The sequence below is a fragment of the Anomaloglossus baeobatrachus genome, chromosome 6 (genome assembly GCF_048569485.1).
Source record: "Anomaloglossus baeobatrachus isolate aAnoBae1 chromosome 6, aAnoBae1.hap1, whole genome shotgun sequence".
Lineage (NCBI taxonomy): Eukaryota > Metazoa > Chordata > Amphibia > Anura > Aromobatidae > Anomaloglossus > Anomaloglossus baeobatrachus.
Genome location: NC_134358.1, coordinates 217,400,991 through 217,419,493, shown reverse-complemented (window position 1 = coordinate 217,419,493; position 18,503 = coordinate 217,400,991). Strand labels below are relative to the sequence as shown.

Genomic DNA, 18,503 nt, shown 5'->3' with positions numbered 1-18,503 from the left:
GATGTCTATGGTGCTGGATTCCATCGTAATCCGTTTTACGACGGAATCCAGCGCTGGATGCTGTCATGCTCTACTGAGCATGCCCAGCATGTTTGGCACACCCACTGGGCTGTCCCAAACACAAATGGATCATGACTGATCCGTCAAAAAATGGACGCACAGCGGATGTAACGGACGCGACGGAGTAGTTTTTTCACAGGATTCCTGTGAAAGGAATCCTGTGAAAAACACATCTGTTGCGTCAGTTGACATCTAAAAAACAACTGATCCGTTGCTGACGGACCTGACTGATTTAAAACAACGGAAATGTGAACCTAGCCTTAGGCTAGTTTCACACTTGTGTTGAACGGCATCCGTTGCATTGCGTTGTGTGACGGATGCAAAGGATGCGTTGCATATAATGGCACAACGGATGCAACGGTTCGTACAAAACAACGGAAAGCTATTTTTTTTTTCTTTTTTTACCGGCAGCAGACTATTGTGAACGATCAACTGATCACCAGGCCGCCGGGCGCTCAGCTGATCACTCTCAATAGCCGGCCGCCAGGCGCTCAGCTGATCACTCTCAATAGCCGGCCGCCAGGCGCTCAGCTGATCACTCTCATTAGCCGGCCGCCAGGCGCTCAGCTGATCACTCTCAATAGCCGGCCGCCAGGCGCTCAGCTGAGCGCTCTCAAAAACCGGCTGCCGGGCGTTCAGCTGAGCTCTCTCAAAAGCCGGCTTCCGGGCGCTCAGCTGATCGCTCTCAATAGCCGGCCGCCGGGCGCTCAGCTGAACGTTTGGCCGCCGAGAGACAAAATAAAGTTTCTGTGATTAAAAAAAAAAAAAAAAATGAGCATGCGCAGTAAAAAATAAAGGTTTCTGCCGCTCAAAAAACGTTACATGCTGCGTTCCTTCCGCCCGGCGGAAGCAACGTCGGCCAGCGGAAGCAACGCAGGTACTTTTGGCACAATCCGTCATCCATACAAGTCTATGGTAAACAGCGGAATCCGTTAACGGATTCCGCTGTTTTCCAAAAGGGCGTATTGCGCCAAAAGGTAAATAACACAAGTGTGAAAGTACCCTTAGACAAACCAAAGAGACACAGCCAAAGACAAAATCAGTTGACAGGAACTAGGTCAAGAGGAAAACTGTGGATCAAGACAAGAAGGATGAGATCAACAGATAAAAATTTTGGTCTCAAGCTTCACGTTATACAGTTATGTAGTTGGTCAAGCATGCCTCTGCACAGTGTGAGGGTGGGAAGAGTGATCATCTACATGACAATCCCACCACATGACTTTGAATATCACTGCAATTGCTACAAGCTTTCCTCGAGGTCCAAGTAGTCAACATAAAGCAATAAGCCTATAAAGGACCACATTGCATTCAACCTGTAGAACTAGCATTCAAACCAAAGTCTCTGGGAAATACAGAATATTACTCCTATATATGTGAAAAAGTAATAGTATGTTGTGAGTCAGGGCATCACTATCGGAGCAGCAACGTAGTCCATTATTTGTGTCTATTGTGTTACAGTTAGCGGCTCTGGGTTTCTAGGGAGACAGGATGATGAGAGTGACACTTCCACTGGGACCCGCTTGCTACATACTTAGTTTAAATAGCAATTGCATGCAAGTTATTTCCATTTCAACAATTGATCTGCACTTACATCTTCTTACATAAATCAGTTACTTACATTCTCCTTACTCTTTCTATATCCATTTATGGGAGGTAACGATGATGCTTTGGACCTGTTCAATGTTGCGGATAAATTGAAAAACAAAAGTGATTATCAGTCAAATATTAAATAAATAAATAAATAAAATATATATATATATATATATATATATATATATATTACACCATAAAAATACAGACATTGGGATTAGGGTACTAGCGGTTTTCATACAGGGGAGGCTTTACAGAATGATATATGGGTAGTATGGCTACAAATTTAGAGGGAATCCATAATTTTACTTTCCAGTTATAAAGAATTGTAAGCTATAGTAATATCGCTATAGTGAGAATTATCAGGGCTTATGGTACAATAGACACCTACATACATCAGGACCAAGCGCAACATAAGGACAGTAATCAGCGTGTAACAAAAAGCAATATATCGGTATTTCAGCTTACCCTTGTGCCCTTCTCACAGATGACTTTGAGAATATTATATCACCATATGGCAACTTTTTGAATCTGTCTCTGCCGACTGCAACATAAAACTGTCCATTTTCAAGTTCAGATCCGTCTTGTATGGGCATTCCTTCTAACGTGTATAATCTACAGGGAATAACCAGAAATAGAGCATTTGTGGATTAACGGAACAGATTCTAAACAAAAGGTAAAAGGGAATGTCAGTAAGATTTCAATAATGTAGTTCTTTCAAAGACAAGTCCAGTAATACCTTTACATGGACAGTCTGTTCCTCCATTATGGAGAAATCAGAAGTCTGAAGCCTTTGTCACTCCAGCTCTATACCTTACCTAAGCATCCTCCTGCTTGACAGATGGGTCTATGGCCTGAAGTCACACAGCATAGAGACTGTTAACCAAGCAGGAGGAGGTGGTATGGGAAGAGAATAGAGCTGGAGTGACAGAGGCTGCAGATATACAGCCTCATTTTCAGATCAATTCAAACACTGATTTCTCAATAATGAAGCAACAGACTGGTTATGTAAAGGTATTGCTGGACTTGTCTTTGAAAGAGGTATGTGTTCTATTCACTGCCTAGAGTCAACTGGTCCTTCTTAACACAAAAGAGCCATCAGTGAAGTCACACAGTATAAAAGCTGCAAGCCAAGCAGGAGGAGGCGGTGCTGGGCACAGAATAGAGCTGGAGTGACAGAGGCTGAAGATCTTCTGCCTCATTTTCACATCAATTCAAACACGGATTTCTCAGTAATGGAGGAACAGACTGGCCATGTAAAGGTTTTGCTGGACTTGTCTTTGAAAAAGCTCCATGTACTTTTAACTAGTTTGGAGAGTGAAAACCTGCTGACATATTTATTTTAAAGTGCAAATCCAGGACTTTATAAAATGCATCTAAGCGCTAACAGACAGGTAGCTACCTGCTTGTTGTGCCCTGTTTGCCAGCACAGAGTAGTCACAGACCACTCCTGCAGGCTATCTAGCTGCTTCTGCTGACATTGCGTCAACCGAGCGTTGGCTTCTCATTCGCTTTGTTCAGTAGACAGGATGGGACAGCTGAAGTCATTCTGATTGACAACCTGCTCCCCCCCGTTACACAGCAGAGTGTCAGCTGTCAATCAGCAGTATGTCGGCTGTCCCGCCCCCTCTACAGAGCAGAGTGGAAAAGAAGCCTGTGCTCTGGTGACAAAGCCACTGTATCACTGGCAGGAGCCGTCTCAGAGCTGCTGAAGAACGGCATGGGCAGAACAGGCAGGTAGGTAGCAATTCCCTGCCTGTTAGTCATTGGGCACACATATATATATATATATATATATATATATATTATATATATATATTATATATATATATACACACATTTTTATTTTTTTTTCAAGTCTGAGATATACCCTTCAATGAAATAATTCAATGCAGGAACTATAGAAATTAGAAAACAAGAGTATCTTCCTGTTTATATTATATATACACTATATATCTCATTCAGAAGGATTATATCTGAAACAAATATTGGAATAAATTACTTAATTGGAGGCAGATTTTATACAATAGCAATAAAAGAACAAGAAAGCACTGTTATAATTAGCGGTAGGCAGAACACCAGACTGAAATTTTTCTGCAAGCATTATCCAGATTGTGCTGTAGATCTACTGCAGAATTGACAGCTATAGATTCACCAATGACAAATCAACAACATAATTGATTTGCTGCAGATTTTTTCCACTGCATGTGCATAGGGTTTTCAAAACCCTGTTCACACATATTATACTATAATCAGGTGCAGATCAGAGGCGCAAAATCTGCACCAAAAAGCTGAGCTCACCTTTAACGCAAGGCTAATACCTGTGTACAGCTCCATTCCGGAGTTTAACTTTGTCTGTAACCAAGGCAAGAACAAGCTCCCACTGATCCAGGACTTTCCTAGGAATCAATAAACGCACCACCGGGTTCATGATATCTCCATTAGCAATAAGGCTGGTTAGAAAAAAAGATGAACATGGTGAAGATGAATCTATTTCAATATAAACCAGTGTAGTGCCTGATACAAGACTACTCACAACACAGTGCATGGCTCCTGAACATTTTTTCTAAATCTTGCCGATACATTGATTCTGCTATGGGACACAGGTTTTACCTGGAAAAGACAGATATGTGAACAGTTCATTACAATAAAACATGAGATTTCATAAAAAAATTAAAGATGTTGTCTACTTGAAAAAATACTTTTAAGGCTGCTTTATACACAACGATATCGCTAGCGATTTGGTTAACGATTTTTCACGTTTTTGCGCTCGTTGATCGTCACTCCTTGGTGTCACACACTGCGATGTCGCTAATGGCGCCGGATGTGCATCACTAACGACATGACCCCGACGATATATCGTTAGCGATGTCGCAGCGTGTAAAGCACCCTTACCCTGAACTTCTTAACATAGATCAAGAAGGGGCCTCTGATGTTCAGCTAGCAGTTTTTCGAGAGGGGTATCTGGCAGCTTTACTTCTAGTCCCCTGCTCAACACAGCAGAGCGTTCCATGTGTTGGCCCATTATCAGAGCTGTACGGGGAGGGGGTTGGATGACATGGTCATTTTAATTGCAAGGGATAGCCTAGGCCCTAGGGGCTGGGTTTTCTATCGAAATGAAGCCATTCAGCCAGTCCCCTTGATATTGGTTACATGCCGACACAGGAATCTCTCCTTTATGGTGGAACCACGGAAAAGGGAACTGGGACCAAGGCTTACAGCTGAAGAACGGGGCACCTTTCAAAATATTTTTTATTCATATTATGAAAACATCTAAATCCTTTTTGCAGATTGGACAATGGCTCTGGAATATTATTCAAACTCGTGACTAAATCAGGCCGGGGTCAAAAGTCCTTCGATTGATGGGTACTTGGATTACAAAAGTTGAAGAAGTTCCTTCATAAATGCAATGAGGAGAATTGCTGTGACTTGAAACATGGAGAAAAAACGCCGCAGTAGTAAATATCATTCACCTGGACCTTGTCTACTTGGCCCAAACTTCTATCACTGCAAGGAAAAAGAAGTAAACTCCAACTTGATCACCGTGAAGTATATTTAGGTCACGGTTTAGGTCACGGTTTAAGTCTTTTTATAACATCAAGTTGAATGCTGCTTCTATTTCACTGGACAGCGTAGTTATAATGAGACTTCCAATACGAGATGTACTCACGCACTCCGGTAGAGGAAGAGCTGGGACATTTATGGTTAAAATTACAAACACTTTACCTTTCAATAAATACTTATAGTCAATCTGTCAGCAGGTTTTTGCTACCTCTTCTGAGAGCAGCATGATGTAGGCAAAGAGATCCTGAATCCAACGATGTATCACTTAGATTAATGGGTGCAGCCGGCCTGACACAATTCGAATTTTTAGATTTAGTCATGTAGCAGAGCTCCGAGAGCTACCCCTGCCAATACCAGGCTCTCAATACAGAGGGGTTGTGTTGGACTACTGTGCGTGTAACAATGTAGTCCGAGCAACGAGAAGTCCTGCTGCGCTAACAAACATAGCAAATAAACAACAGATCGGACCTTGTAAAGACAGGCACACCTGAATTCTATGTTTTAACCCTTGCAGCATGCCGTAATCAGCTTACATGGCAAAAACCTGCTGATAGATTCCCTTTAATAAATGTCTATCTGCTTTCCTGCACGCTTACAGGATCAGCCACTAGCTATAAAAGCACTAATGTATACTTCCACTGACCTCAACTCATTAAACAGCATATAAACATGTATAAACATATATATATAAACACTTATCAGAGATCCATGTTATTCTCTAATGTATTTTTCCTACAGGTTCTGAAATACACTTTATTCACTGATTCACCTCCAAGGACAGACTTTGTAATGCTCACGTCATATACATGTGGAATAAATCTCTAGTTGCAACATTTCAAAGCAATTTATTACCATAATGATTCCTATATTCACACAAAAGAAGATTTCTTATGAATATATCAGTTTTCTTCTAGTGCCACTTGTATTACCTCTTAGTAGTAAGTACACGACTTTTCCACATCTATGATCCTAGAAGTAATCGCATGCTGAGCTACATTACATTTTTCTGTAAAGACGAACCTTTCATGCATGAACTGTCCAACATGGACAAAACATGGGGATGCATCAGGTCTATTAGTACGAAATGCCCATGTCACATTTGTCTGAAAATCTGGTAGTATTGTTGTAGCATTTGGATGACATTGCTGTCACGCATGGTTTCTGCCAGTGGCGTAGCGTTGCCCCACACACCAAAATCTATGTGAGGGCAAAATTTTGTCCCCGCTCTCACTATTATGAGGGGTGTCATCATACTCCCATTCTTCTTAGAGCAATAGCTTGTCATGCCACTGCTGCGTTCTGCATAGGCAGTGACCGAGAAGACAAAGCTCAGTTACTGCCTATGCAGAGCACAGTAGCTGACAAACTCATCCCGCGTGCTGCACTCAGCAATTAAGCGACCGAGATGATAGAAGATAAGCAGCTAATGAATGAAGGTAATTCTGAAAAACTGCACATGATTCGATAGTGTCTTAATTCATTACTATGCTTTTAAACTTTTTCTAACCCTATCTGGGAATACGGCTATGGTTAGGCTTAAGGTTAGAGCTTTAGAGCTAGGTTTAGAAATAGGAAAAGGGTTGGAGTAAAAAACAAAAATAATTAAATTAAAATAAAAACAAAAATAAAACTTAAAGAAACAATATGATAACAATGTATAACTTTTTAGTTTTAAAATGTTATACTGGATTTAAGCCACCCCACACTACGCCACTGGTACCTGCCGATCCATATATATACAGTAGTTCCATATGAGGACATTGGTAATAGCAGAGAACATCCTATGTTTCCATCATGCTTCTATATAAATTCTATGCACTATAAATAGATGCACTTGAGAAGATATAGTATATATAGTAGATATTTACCTTTCACTATTGCTACTTTAGCTCATGCAGATCCTATGATTAGGGATAGTAGCAAATATGCCTCATTAACCTTTAAGTGGGTTTTAAAAGAAGCAGATTGGTCAACAAAGACTGCATGATGTGAATAGCTAAACCACTCAATCTCATAAAAGGAATCTATCATTAGATTCACTCTGCACCGGCAGCATGAATTAGAGCCTGGCTGTGCGATATCAGCTAGATATCACTTTCTCTGAAATTCTGTTGCAACTCTTTGACTTTTGTCGTTTTCATGCCAGTTTCTCCCAGCTCTACCAAAATGGACAAAGGTGGGGCGAGAAGGGGCATGACGCCACAGCTCGTCTAGATCATGATAAGCAGTGGCATTCCCCACAGAAATCTCCCTCAATACTTGACTGGACAGAGCACATGCCACTCAACAGAAACTACTAATTCATGAAGAGACGCGGACATCATGAATCGGAAGTGTCTGATTCCAGCATGCCCCCTCATCAAGACCAGAAAGAACAACAGAGGTCTTGATGATAATCTAATAGGGAGAGATGTGACTAGTCCAATGCTTCCTTTGGCTGGCTTATCCCCATCTTGGTCCATGTGTGTACAAAGAGATCTGTCGATCAACTGGAGCGGTGCGGGAACAAGCCAGGCCAGGACCATACTCACAATATGCTCCCAAATAATTGAAAGTGCATGCTAGGGTAAGAGGTGTTTGATTTAGTAAGAGGTGCATGCCACTTAATGAATCAGGCGCATCTTACAAGTGGTGTGCGCCTTGTCAAATGTCTGAAGGCGGTGACTGGAGTCTCTGATTTCTGGCATGAAGTATGCTACACATGATCATGAATTAGGTCCTGCTCCTGCACCTGCTCAGCCTACTTTGTGAACACCAAAAGTTGCATCATTTTTCCAAAACTCTGTGTTGCTCCAAAATTATGAAACTTCTAGGGTGTTTTACACCAGAAATCCAGCGTAAACACATTAATGAACCAACCCCTATGTTCTCTCTGGAAGGACAGAGCATTTCAGAGAAAGGCATATCTGGCTACAATTGTGCAGACAGGCTCTGATTGCGTAGACAGGCTCTGATAGATTCATGCTGCCCGAACCACAGGTAGAATGTAAGGACAGCGTCCCTTTACACCTGGATTAACACAAAGCACATTAATTATGTTTTTTTTCAGGTCAAAAATAGTAGTCACTTGGCACTTTACAGTGCATCGTAAATTGAGTAGTCTACATACACTACATTTTTGTAGCATTCCTTTGGGTTTGTGTCCTTTTTTCAAAATGCAGCTATTGTGGTCATGGCATTGTTCTAAGGGGGGGTTTCTTGCTTTTTTAACAAAACATACCTGAAAAAATGTGAAAAAATTATGGAAAATAATAGTGTATGTATGTGTGCAAAGGAGGCCTCAATCTGTCTATCATTTCACATTAGGAAAATGACTATCCCCAATTATAGGACATATTTGGATGCCTTCATTACCTGTTCTATAGCAGTCATACTTACATCATCTGTGGGGGACTATTGTAAACAGCAAAACGACAAAAGATCTTTATTAGTATATACAGTTAAATATACGATAAGGCAAAAAATACATAAAAGAAATAACTGAATACAATAAAGTATGCAATTAGAAATCACATTAAATTCCAGATGCTTCTACAAGAGAAAAGACCTATGGTCTTTAGTGTTTCTATCACTGCAGACTTGCCCGTAATAGGGCATCAGAGTTTCTGAAATTTACTGTGGGATGAAAAAGTATAACATTTTCTAATAAACTTTATATATAAATTTCTCATAATTTTCAAGATCTAATCCAAACAGTAGATACAAGTCTGTTTTGCTAATGTGATGATCACAAGGATCCAAACTTTATTATAGTTAGGGTATGACCACACGCAGTATTATACTGCCCTAACAAAGTGAATGAGATTCCTGATGTCTCATGTACACTTTGGTAAATTTCTCCTTGCAGATTTGACGTAGTTTCAGGTGTGCAGCCTGTCGAGTATTAATTCTTTTTCGCAGTGTTTTTCACCTACACTAATGAATTGGAAGAAACACATTAAAAAGTGCTTAAAGGGGTTGTCCACTACTAGGACAAACCCTACTGACGCCACATGTTTCCCCCAGGTAAACTAAAAAAGATTATACTCACCTTCCATTCCGGTGATGTCCGGGATCGCGGTTCCAGGCCTCACTTGGAGTTGTAACGTCATGCAAGCTCCCCGTCCAAACAATGCCGGCTTCCGTCTCCCGACCCAGACCAAACAAAGAATGAACAGGAAGTGAGCGCAGCCCCTCTGCTCCCTTCCTGTTTATTAATTTGTTTAGTACGAAGGCAGGGAGACAAAAGCTGGAGCTGATTGGATAAGGGGCTCGCGTGACGGCACAACCTCAAGTGACCCCCTAAACCGCAATCTCGGACATCGATGGAACGACACCAGCACGGGAGTTGAGTATAGTCTTTATTATTTTACCTTGGGGAAACATGTAATCAGAAGGGCTTGTCCTAGTAGTGGACAACCCCTTTAAAAAAAAACACATAAAACCACTAATTTTTAATACAGCATTTTTCCTACCAAGAGACTCATTTGTGATGCAGAAATGCCTGCAGCAAATACTTAACGTGTGCACATACCCTCGAGGTGCTATCCTACATGAAAAATGCATGGTCCTTAAGCCATGACAGCAGTCAACATCTACAAGACAAACAAAACAAGTGCCACATGGCAAACAGAAAGCGAGAGAGAGCCCTTACATTCAGTATATGCTTTTTACTAGACACAGTTCTTATAAGTGGGTATATACCATGATGAACCACAAGCATGTATTCTACCAATAATATCATGGCCAAAAAATGGGTCCTATACAGATTCTGCATCTATAACTTGCAATCCAGTGACAGTATACAACATTGATGTCGCTCACTTTGAGCAAGGGGCACTATAAAGGGACACATGAATCACTACACGCTAACTACCTTTGTTTAAAAGTACTTTCTTAATTAAGATTTACTGAATGTTTTTAATGTTGACTCTAAATGTTCCCAGATATAGGTACAGTTGAAACCAGAAGTTTACATTCACTATCTAAAAAGACACATATGCATGTTTTTCTCAGTATATGACAAGAAATCAAAATAAACCTTTCCCATTTTATGTCACCGATTACCAAAATGATTTATATTTGCATATGCCAGAATAATGAGAGACAGAAATTTTTTTAAGGCATTTTTAATACTTTCTACAAAGTCAAAAGTTAACATATACTCAGACTACTATGCCTTTAAACAATGAGACAGCCCATATGATGATGTTATGTCTTTGGAAGCTTCTGATAGGTTTACTGGCAATATATGAGTTAATTAGAGACACACCAGTGGATGTATTTTAATGCACACCTGAAACACACTGCTTCTTTGTGTAGCATCATGGGAAAGTCAAAAGAAATCAACCAAGATCTCAGGAAGAGAATTGTGGACTTGCACAAGTCTGGTTGAGTGTTGGGTGCAATTTCCAGGTACCTGAAGGTGCCTCGTTTATCTGTACAAATAATTATATGCAAGAACAGACAAGATGGGAATGTCCAGTCATCATACTGCTCAGGAAGGAGACGAGTTCTGTATACCAGAGATGAACGGGTTCTATGTACCAGAGATGAACATGTTTTGGTCAAAAATGTGCATATCAACCCAAGAACCTTGTGAAAATGCTGGCAGAAGTTGGCAGATTGTGTCATTATCCAAAGTGAAAGGAGTACTATAGCAACATGGGCTGAAACGCCACTCTGCCAGGAAAAAGCCATTACTCCAAAAAAACATAAAAAAGCCACAATAATGTTTGCAATTGCACACAGGAACAAAGACCTTAATTTTTGGAGACATGTCCTGTGGTCTGACTAAGCTAAAATTGAACTGTTCGGCCATAAGGACCATCATTACATTTGGAGGAAAAAGGGAGAAGATTTGAAGTCTAAGAACATAATCCCAACTGTGAAACACGGGGGTGGCAGCATCATGTTGTGGGGTTGTTTTGCCCTAGGAGGGATTGGTGCACTTCACAAAATAGATGGGATAATGAGGAAAGAAGATTATGTGGCAAAACTGAAGCAACATTCAAAACATCAGCCAGGAACTTATAGCTTGGGCGGAAATAGGTCTTCCAAGTGGACAATGACTTGAAGCATACTGCCAAACTGGTTACAAAGTGGCTTAAGAATAACAAAGTGAATGTTTTGGAGTGGCCATCACAAAACCCTGATCTCAATCCCATTGAAAATTTATGGGCAAAGCTGAAAAGGCAGGTGCGAGCAAAGCAACCCACAAACATGGCTCAGTTACACCAGTTCTGTCTGGAGGAATGGGCCCAAATTCCTACCAACTATTGTGAGAAGCTTGTGGAAGGATATCCAAAACGTTTTAGCCAAGTCATATAGTTTAAGGGCAACACTACCAAATATTAATAAAATGTATGTAAACTTTTGACTTTGCAGAAAGTAATAAAAATGCCTTAAAGGGGGCTTTACATGCAGCGACATTCCTAGCAATGTTGCTGGTGAAAGCACCCGCCCCCGTCGGTTGTGCGTCATGGGCAAATCGCTGCCCGTGGCGCACAACATCGTTAGGACCCGTCACACGGACTTACCTGTCTAGCGACGTCGCTGTGGCCGGCGAACCGCCTCCTTTCTAAGGGGGAGGTTAGTTCGGCGTCACAGCAGCGTCACTAAGCGGCCGCCCAATAGAAGCGGAGGTGCGGAGATGAGCGGGAGGAACATCCCGCCCACCTCCTTCCTTCCTCATTGTGGGCGGCCGCAAGTACGATGTTGTTCCCGAGGTGTCACACGTAGCGATGTGTGCTGCCGCAGGAACGACAAACAACCTGAGTCCTCAACAAACAATTTTTTGAAAATGAATGACATGTCAACGATGGGCGATTTGGTGAGTATTTTCCATAGTTAACGGCCGCTCGTTGGTGTTACACGCAATGATGTCGCTAACGATGCCGGATGTGCGTAACGGAATCCGTGACCCCGGCGATATATCGTTAGATACGTTGTTGCATGTACCGGAGCCTTTACACATTTTCTCTCTCATTATTCTGGCTTTTGGCAAATATAAATAATTTTAGTTCCTAATTGACCTAAACGGAAAAGGTTTATTCTGATTTCATGTCAGATAGTGAGAAAAACATGCAGATGTGTCTTTTTAGATAGTGTATGGAAACTTCTGGTTTCAACTGGAGGTACTTTGGATGTTTTCTCAGTATCATGATTAATGTCGTGGTTACAATTACCTACTGTCACAGAGGCGCCAGATCAGATAATTTGAGCTACGGAATGTTCAAAATAAGTAGTGATCATTCTCACAATGAATGTCACAACTAATGATTAACCCCACAAAGTTAAAAATAAACTTGTTTTCCTAGAACATTTAAGAGGTTGACAATGAGTTATGTGCTTGTATTAGTGATGTAGTTGTTTGGTAAGACTACGGGAATACTGCGACCTGAGGGTAGTAATGTGGGTAGGATAGGTATCGACAGGAAATGTGTCTGCATAATTTCTAGTTATTATTTAAAGACCTATCACCAGATCAAAAGTGGACAGATGTTTTTCCTGCCTGCTGTGCCCTTAAGTAATCTCTTCTTTGTTTTTTTGTTTTGTTTTTTTTTTTTTAAATCCGGCACATGGTTCCAGATATAAAGACCTTTTTAGTTAGTGCAAATTTTAATGGTCTTGGTAAAGAAGATGTGGCACACAGGAGTCTCTGGAGGTGTGACACACAGGAGTCTCTGGAGGTGTGGCACACAGGAGTCTCTGGAGGTGTGGCACACAGGAGTCTCTGGAGGTGTGGCACACAGGAGTCTCTGGAGGTGTGGCACACAGGAGTCTCTGGAGGTGTGACACACAGGAGTCTCTGGAGGTGTGACACACAGGAGTCTCTGGAGGTGTGACACACAGGAGTCTCTGGAGGTGTGACTCACAGGAGTCTCTGGAGGTGTGGCACACAGGAGTCTCTGGAGGTGTGGCACACAGGAGTCTCTGAGGGTGTGGCACACAGGAGTCTCTGGAGGTGTGGCACACAGGAGTCTCTGGAGGTGTGGCACACAGGAGTCTCTGGAGGTGTGACACACAGGAGTCTCTGGAGGTGTGACACACAGGAGTCTCTGGAGGTGTGACACACAGGAGTCTCTGGAGGTGTGACACACAGGAGTCTCTGGAGGTGTGACTCACAGGAGTCTCTGGAGGTGTGGCACACAGGAGTCTCTGAGGGTGTGGTACACAGGAGTCTCTGAGGGTGTGGCACACAGGAGTCTCTGGAGGTGTGGCACACAGGAGTCTCTGGAGGTGTGGCACACAGGAGTCTCTGGAGGTGTGGCACACAGGAGTCTCTGGAGGTGTGGCACACAGGAGTCTCTGGAGGTGTGGCACACAGGAGTCTCTGGAGGTGTGGCACACAGGAGTCTCTGAGGGTGTGGCACGCAGGAGTCTCTGGAGGTGTGGCACGCAGGAGTCTCTGGAGGTGTGGCACGCAGGAGTCTCTGGAGGTGTGGCACGCAGGAGTCTCTGGAGGTGTGGCACGCAGGAGTCTCTGGAGGTGTGGCACACAGGAGTCTCTGAGGGTGTGGCTCACAGGAGTCTCTGAGGGTGTGGCTCACAGGAGTCTCTGGAGGTGTGGCACGCAGGAGTCTCTGGAGGTGTGGCACGCAGGAGTCTCTGGAGGTGTGGCACACAGGAGTCTCTGGAGGTGTGGCACACAGGAGTCTCTGGAGGTGTGGCACACAGGAGTCTCTGGAGGTGTGGCACACAGGAGTCTCTGGAGGTGTGGCACACAGGAGTCTCTGGAGGTGTGGCACACAGGAGTCTCTGGAGGTGTGGCACACAGGAGTCTCTGGAGGTGTGGCACACAGGAGTCTCTGGAGGTGTGGCACACAGGAGTCTCTGGAGGTGTGGCTCACAGGAGTCTCTGAGGGTGTGGCTCACAGGAGTCTCTGAGGGTGTGGCTCACAGGAGTCTCTGAGGGTGTGGCTCACAGGAGTCTCTGAGGGTGTGGCTCACAGGAGTCTCTGAGGGTGTGGCTCACAGGAGTCTCTGAGGGTGTGGCTCACAGGAGTCTCTGAGGGTGTGGCTCACAGGAGTCTCTGAGGGTGTGGCTCACAGGAGTCTCTGAGGGTGTGGCACACAGGTGTCTCTGAGGGTGTGGCACACAGGAGTCTCTGAGGGTGTGGCACACAGGAGTCTCTGATGGTGAGTCTTTAGGCTGCTCTGCATAATTAACATAAAAAGTAGTAATAATACAAAGGACCACATTTCTGAAACCATGTGGTGGAATAAAAATAAATAAATAAATACTGACGTGCTCAGAGGAGCATTGAGACTAAAATGAGAACAAAAACTCACCACCTTTGACTGAGTGCCAGGTCTTCTTTAAGCCCAAAAGCCATAAGTGCACTATTAGTGAGTGAGGTTAATCTAGAAGTTAATGTCCTCTCTCTTCTTTTAAGTCTAACATTTTGGGTGGGTTACAGTGGGTACAGAAAGTATTCAGAACCCTTTACATTTGTCACTCTGTTTCATTGCAGCCATTTGGTAAATTAAAAAAAATCATTTTTTTTTTCTCATTAATGTACACTCTGCACAACATATTGACAGAAAAAAAAAAGAAATTTAGAAATTTTTGGAAATTTATTAAAAAAGAAAAACTGAAATATTACATAGTGATAAGTATTCGGACTCTTTGCTCAGTATTGAGTAGAAGCACCCTTTTGAGCTAGTACAGCCATGAGTCTTCTTCGGAATGATGCAACAAGTTTTTCACACCTGGATTTGGGAATCCTCTGCCATTCTTCCATGCAGATCCTCTCCAGTTCTGTCAGGTTGGATGGTGAACATTGGTGGACAGCCATTTTCAAATCTCTCCAGAGATGCTCAATTGGGTTTAGGTCAGGGCTCTGGTTGGGCCAGTCAAGAATGGTCACAGAGTTGTTTTGAAGCCACCCCTTTGTTATTTTAGCTGTGTGCTTAGGGTCTTTATCTTGTTGGAAGGTGAACCTTCGGCGAATTCTGAGGTCCAGAGCACTGTAGAAGAGGGTTTTCTTCCAGGATATCTCTGTACGTGGCCACAGTCATCTTTTCTTGAATTGCAACCAGTCGTCCTGTCCCTGCAGCTGAAAAACACCCTATAGCATGATGCTGCCACCACCATGTTTCACTGTTGGGATTGTATTGGGCAGGTGATGAGCAGTGCCTAGTTTTCTCCACATATATTGCTTAGAATTATCACAAAAATGTTCTATGTTCGTCTCATCAGACCAGAGAATCTTATTTCTCATAGTCTGGGAATCCTTCATGTTTTTTTTTTGCAAACTCTATGCGGATTTTCATATGTCTTGTACTGAGAAGAGGCTTCCGTCGGGCCACTCTGCCATAAATGCCCGACTGGTGGAGGGCTGTAGTGATAGTTGACTTTGTGGAACTTTCTCCCATCTCCCTACTGCATCTCTGGAGCTCAGCCACAGTGATCTTGGGGTTCTTCTTTACGTCTCTCACCAAGGCTCTTCTCCCACGATTGCTCAGTTTAGCTGGACGGCCAGGTCTAGGAAGAGTTCTGGTGGTCCCAAACGTCATTCATTTAAGGATTATGGAGACCACTGTGCTTTTAGGCACCTTGAGTACTGCAGAAATCCTTTTGTAACCTTGGCCAGATCGGTGCCTTGCCACAATTCTGTCTCTGAGTTCCTTGGGTAGCTCCTTTGACTTCATGATTCTCATTTGGTCATTTGGTCTGATGACATGTGCAGTGAGGTCTTATATAAACAGGTGTGTGCCTTTCCAAATCAAATCCTATCACTTTAATTAAACACAGCTGGACCCCAATGAAGGAGTAGAACCATCTCAAGGAGGACCACAAGGACATGGACAGTATGTGACTTAAATATGAGTATCTAAGCAAGGGGTTTGAATACTTATGACCGTGTGATGTTTCAGTTTTTCTTGTTTAATAAATTTGCAAAATTTCTACATTTCTTTTTTTTTCTATCAAGATGGGGTGCAGAGTGTACATTAATGAGAAAAAAAATGAACTTTTTTGAATTTACCAAATGACTGCAATGAAACAAAGAGTGAACAATATAAAGGGGACTGAATACTTTCCATACCCACTGTACTATCTAATATATAATTTATTTTTATTTATTTATTTATTTTTAAATCAGGTTAATTTTTATTTATCAACAAAATTACATAACATATCTAACAGTCTATTTCCTCACCAGAACAGTGCGAAGAAAAGAAAGAGACCGTATTCAGTCACAAAAACACCTAAATTAAAGAGTGCACCTGCAGTCTACATCCCACGTCAGTATAGGTCACACAATAAGTATTCCATTTCAATATATTGCACATAATATGAGGTAACCAACATCTTTTAAAGCAACCATACAGATCCCAGACACTCGCAATTCACCCTGTTCCAGCAAATTATTTTCCAGTTATAAGGAGGAGGACCTGATCTCCCATACTGTCTTGCAGCAGTGCCGAAGAGAGAATACCCGGAGTATCCAACCACGTCCCCTCAGATCTTGTAGAACTTCTTCAGTGCATTTCTTTTGAGATGCATTTCTCTCCAATCGAAGTACCGCAATAACTCTTTCCCTAAGTTCCCCAATGACTGAAGGAGCCAGATCCAGCCAGTGATAGGCCAACAGTTTCCTGGCCTGATATAAGAGTCGCGTAATACCAATCGTCACCGGTAAGCTCAAGTCCATCCCCCCTCCAGGAGACGTGGCTGTAAACGTATATTAAAAATCTGTAAACAAAAATTGCATGGCTAGTCTATATATACACTGGGGGAAAAACTCCAAAAAGTTCCCACAGGAGGAGTGCCAACTTCAAGAAACATTGTGAACAAAGAGGACAAGGAAGAAAAAATGGCACAAAAGTATTGCAAAAAAGGACGTAAATTTTATTGAGGATATCATTAAAAATATTAATCTCACAACAATCACAGTATTTGCAATAGGATAAACAGGGAGGATGAAATCACAGGGTCATGGATGGATAAAAATGCACAAACATGGTATCAAACACAATTGTGGTAAAGCAACCCTGACCGCCACAAAGGAAACCCCGCAATAGTAGTAAAGACAGGTAATAGAAGTTATAAACCAGGTGAGTAACTCTGGCACTGGTACCCCACAGGAACATTTTAAATGAGCATGGTAACATCTAAACCACTAATGTGGTATTCAAAATAGTGGATGTGCCCAGATGGTAAAAAGGTGATACAAGGGGGATACCCCTGAAGGTGAGTCCTATATAGTCGTGTGGAGGTAAACACGGGGGGCCCCCAAGGGACAAAGAGAAATGGGAATGGGTGCACCACTGGTAGTCCACAGAAAGAAAAAGTGGGTGAGAGTTCAAAAAGCCCAGATACATAAGCCTGCATAAAACAGGGAATGCCAAAGGGGAGATATTAAATAATGAAAATTATGGATGATGGGGACTAGCAGTGGTGCATCCATATACCAAGAGTAAAAAGTAGAATAATTACCATGAGGTGAATAGTAAAGATAGTCGTGTAACGGAGAGGTAGGCTACTTTCACACATCCAGTTTGAGCAGTGCGGCTCAATCCGGCTGTGAAACCTATGCAACGGATGCGGCGAAAATACCGCATCCTTTGCATAAGTTTTTACATGCGGCCCGTCCGTTTTTTTCCGGTTGCGGCATGCTACTGAGCATGTGCAGTGGAAGAAACCGCATGCGGCGGCCGGATGCATTTTTTTCCGCATTGCGCCGCATCCGGCGTCCATAGGCATGCATTGAAAAATGCACCGCAGCGGTCAGATGCGGCGCGATGCGTTTTTTTTGCCGGAGCAAAAAACGTTGCAGGCAACGTTCCATCCAGCCGCGGCATCGGCTAAATCTGCCGCATGTGGCAAAAACCGGACCGAACGCAAGCCCATGCGGCACAATACGGCACTAATGTAAGTCTATGCAAAAAAAAACCCGCAACCGGCGGCAAAAAAAACGGTTGCGGTTTTTCTGCAGAGCGCCGTATTGTGCCGCAGAGCAAAAACCGGATGTGTGAAAGTAGCCGTATAGCTGTAATATCATGAGAATGACTGCAGCAGCAGTCAAAAGGGTAGTAAAACTATCACCTATAATAGAAGATTAAAAAGTAGTCATAGAGCGAAGAGGTAAGGTAAGTAGAGGAAAGCGTTATGAAAAATGAAATGTAATCTCAGAAGTAGTTGTATATGAACCTAATTCACGATAGTCATGGAGCACTGAGGTAAGGCAATGGTGGAAGGTGTAAACCAAAATCCTAATCAGCCATACATGATTAAAACTGAGCATTGAAAATAATGGAGAGGGGTGCCAGGCGTGTCAGCGGGAGAAAGTAAAACGCCAAAG

General features: G+C 42.7%; 1 protein-coding gene across 5 annotated transcripts in view; it reads right to left on the bottom strand.

Annotated features, from left to right (window-relative positions):
* DCDC2 (doublecortin domain containing 2) overlaps nucleotides 1-18,503 on the bottom strand; it is a 207,395-nt gene that overhangs the window by 125,675 nt on the left and 63,217 nt on the right. For 3 of the 5 annotated variants that reach the window (XM_075314694.1, XM_075314690.1, XM_075314692.1), the window contains exons 3-7: nucleotides 8,593-8,607; nucleotides 4,187-4,263; nucleotides 3,972-4,103; nucleotides 2,119-2,265; nucleotides 1,679-1,733 (exon numbers count right to left, since the gene is read on the bottom strand). In XM_075314694.1, the coding sequence (XP_075170809.1) occupies nucleotides 1,679-1,733; nucleotides 2,119-2,265; nucleotides 3,972-4,103; nucleotides 4,187-4,263; nucleotides 8,593-8,607 (426 nt within the window). The remainder of the gene's footprint in view (nucleotides 1-1,678; nucleotides 1,734-2,118; nucleotides 2,266-3,971; nucleotides 4,104-4,186; nucleotides 4,264-8,592; nucleotides 8,608-18,503) is intronic. The other 2 variants (XM_075314691.1, XM_075314693.1) reach the window with 1 other exon arrangement.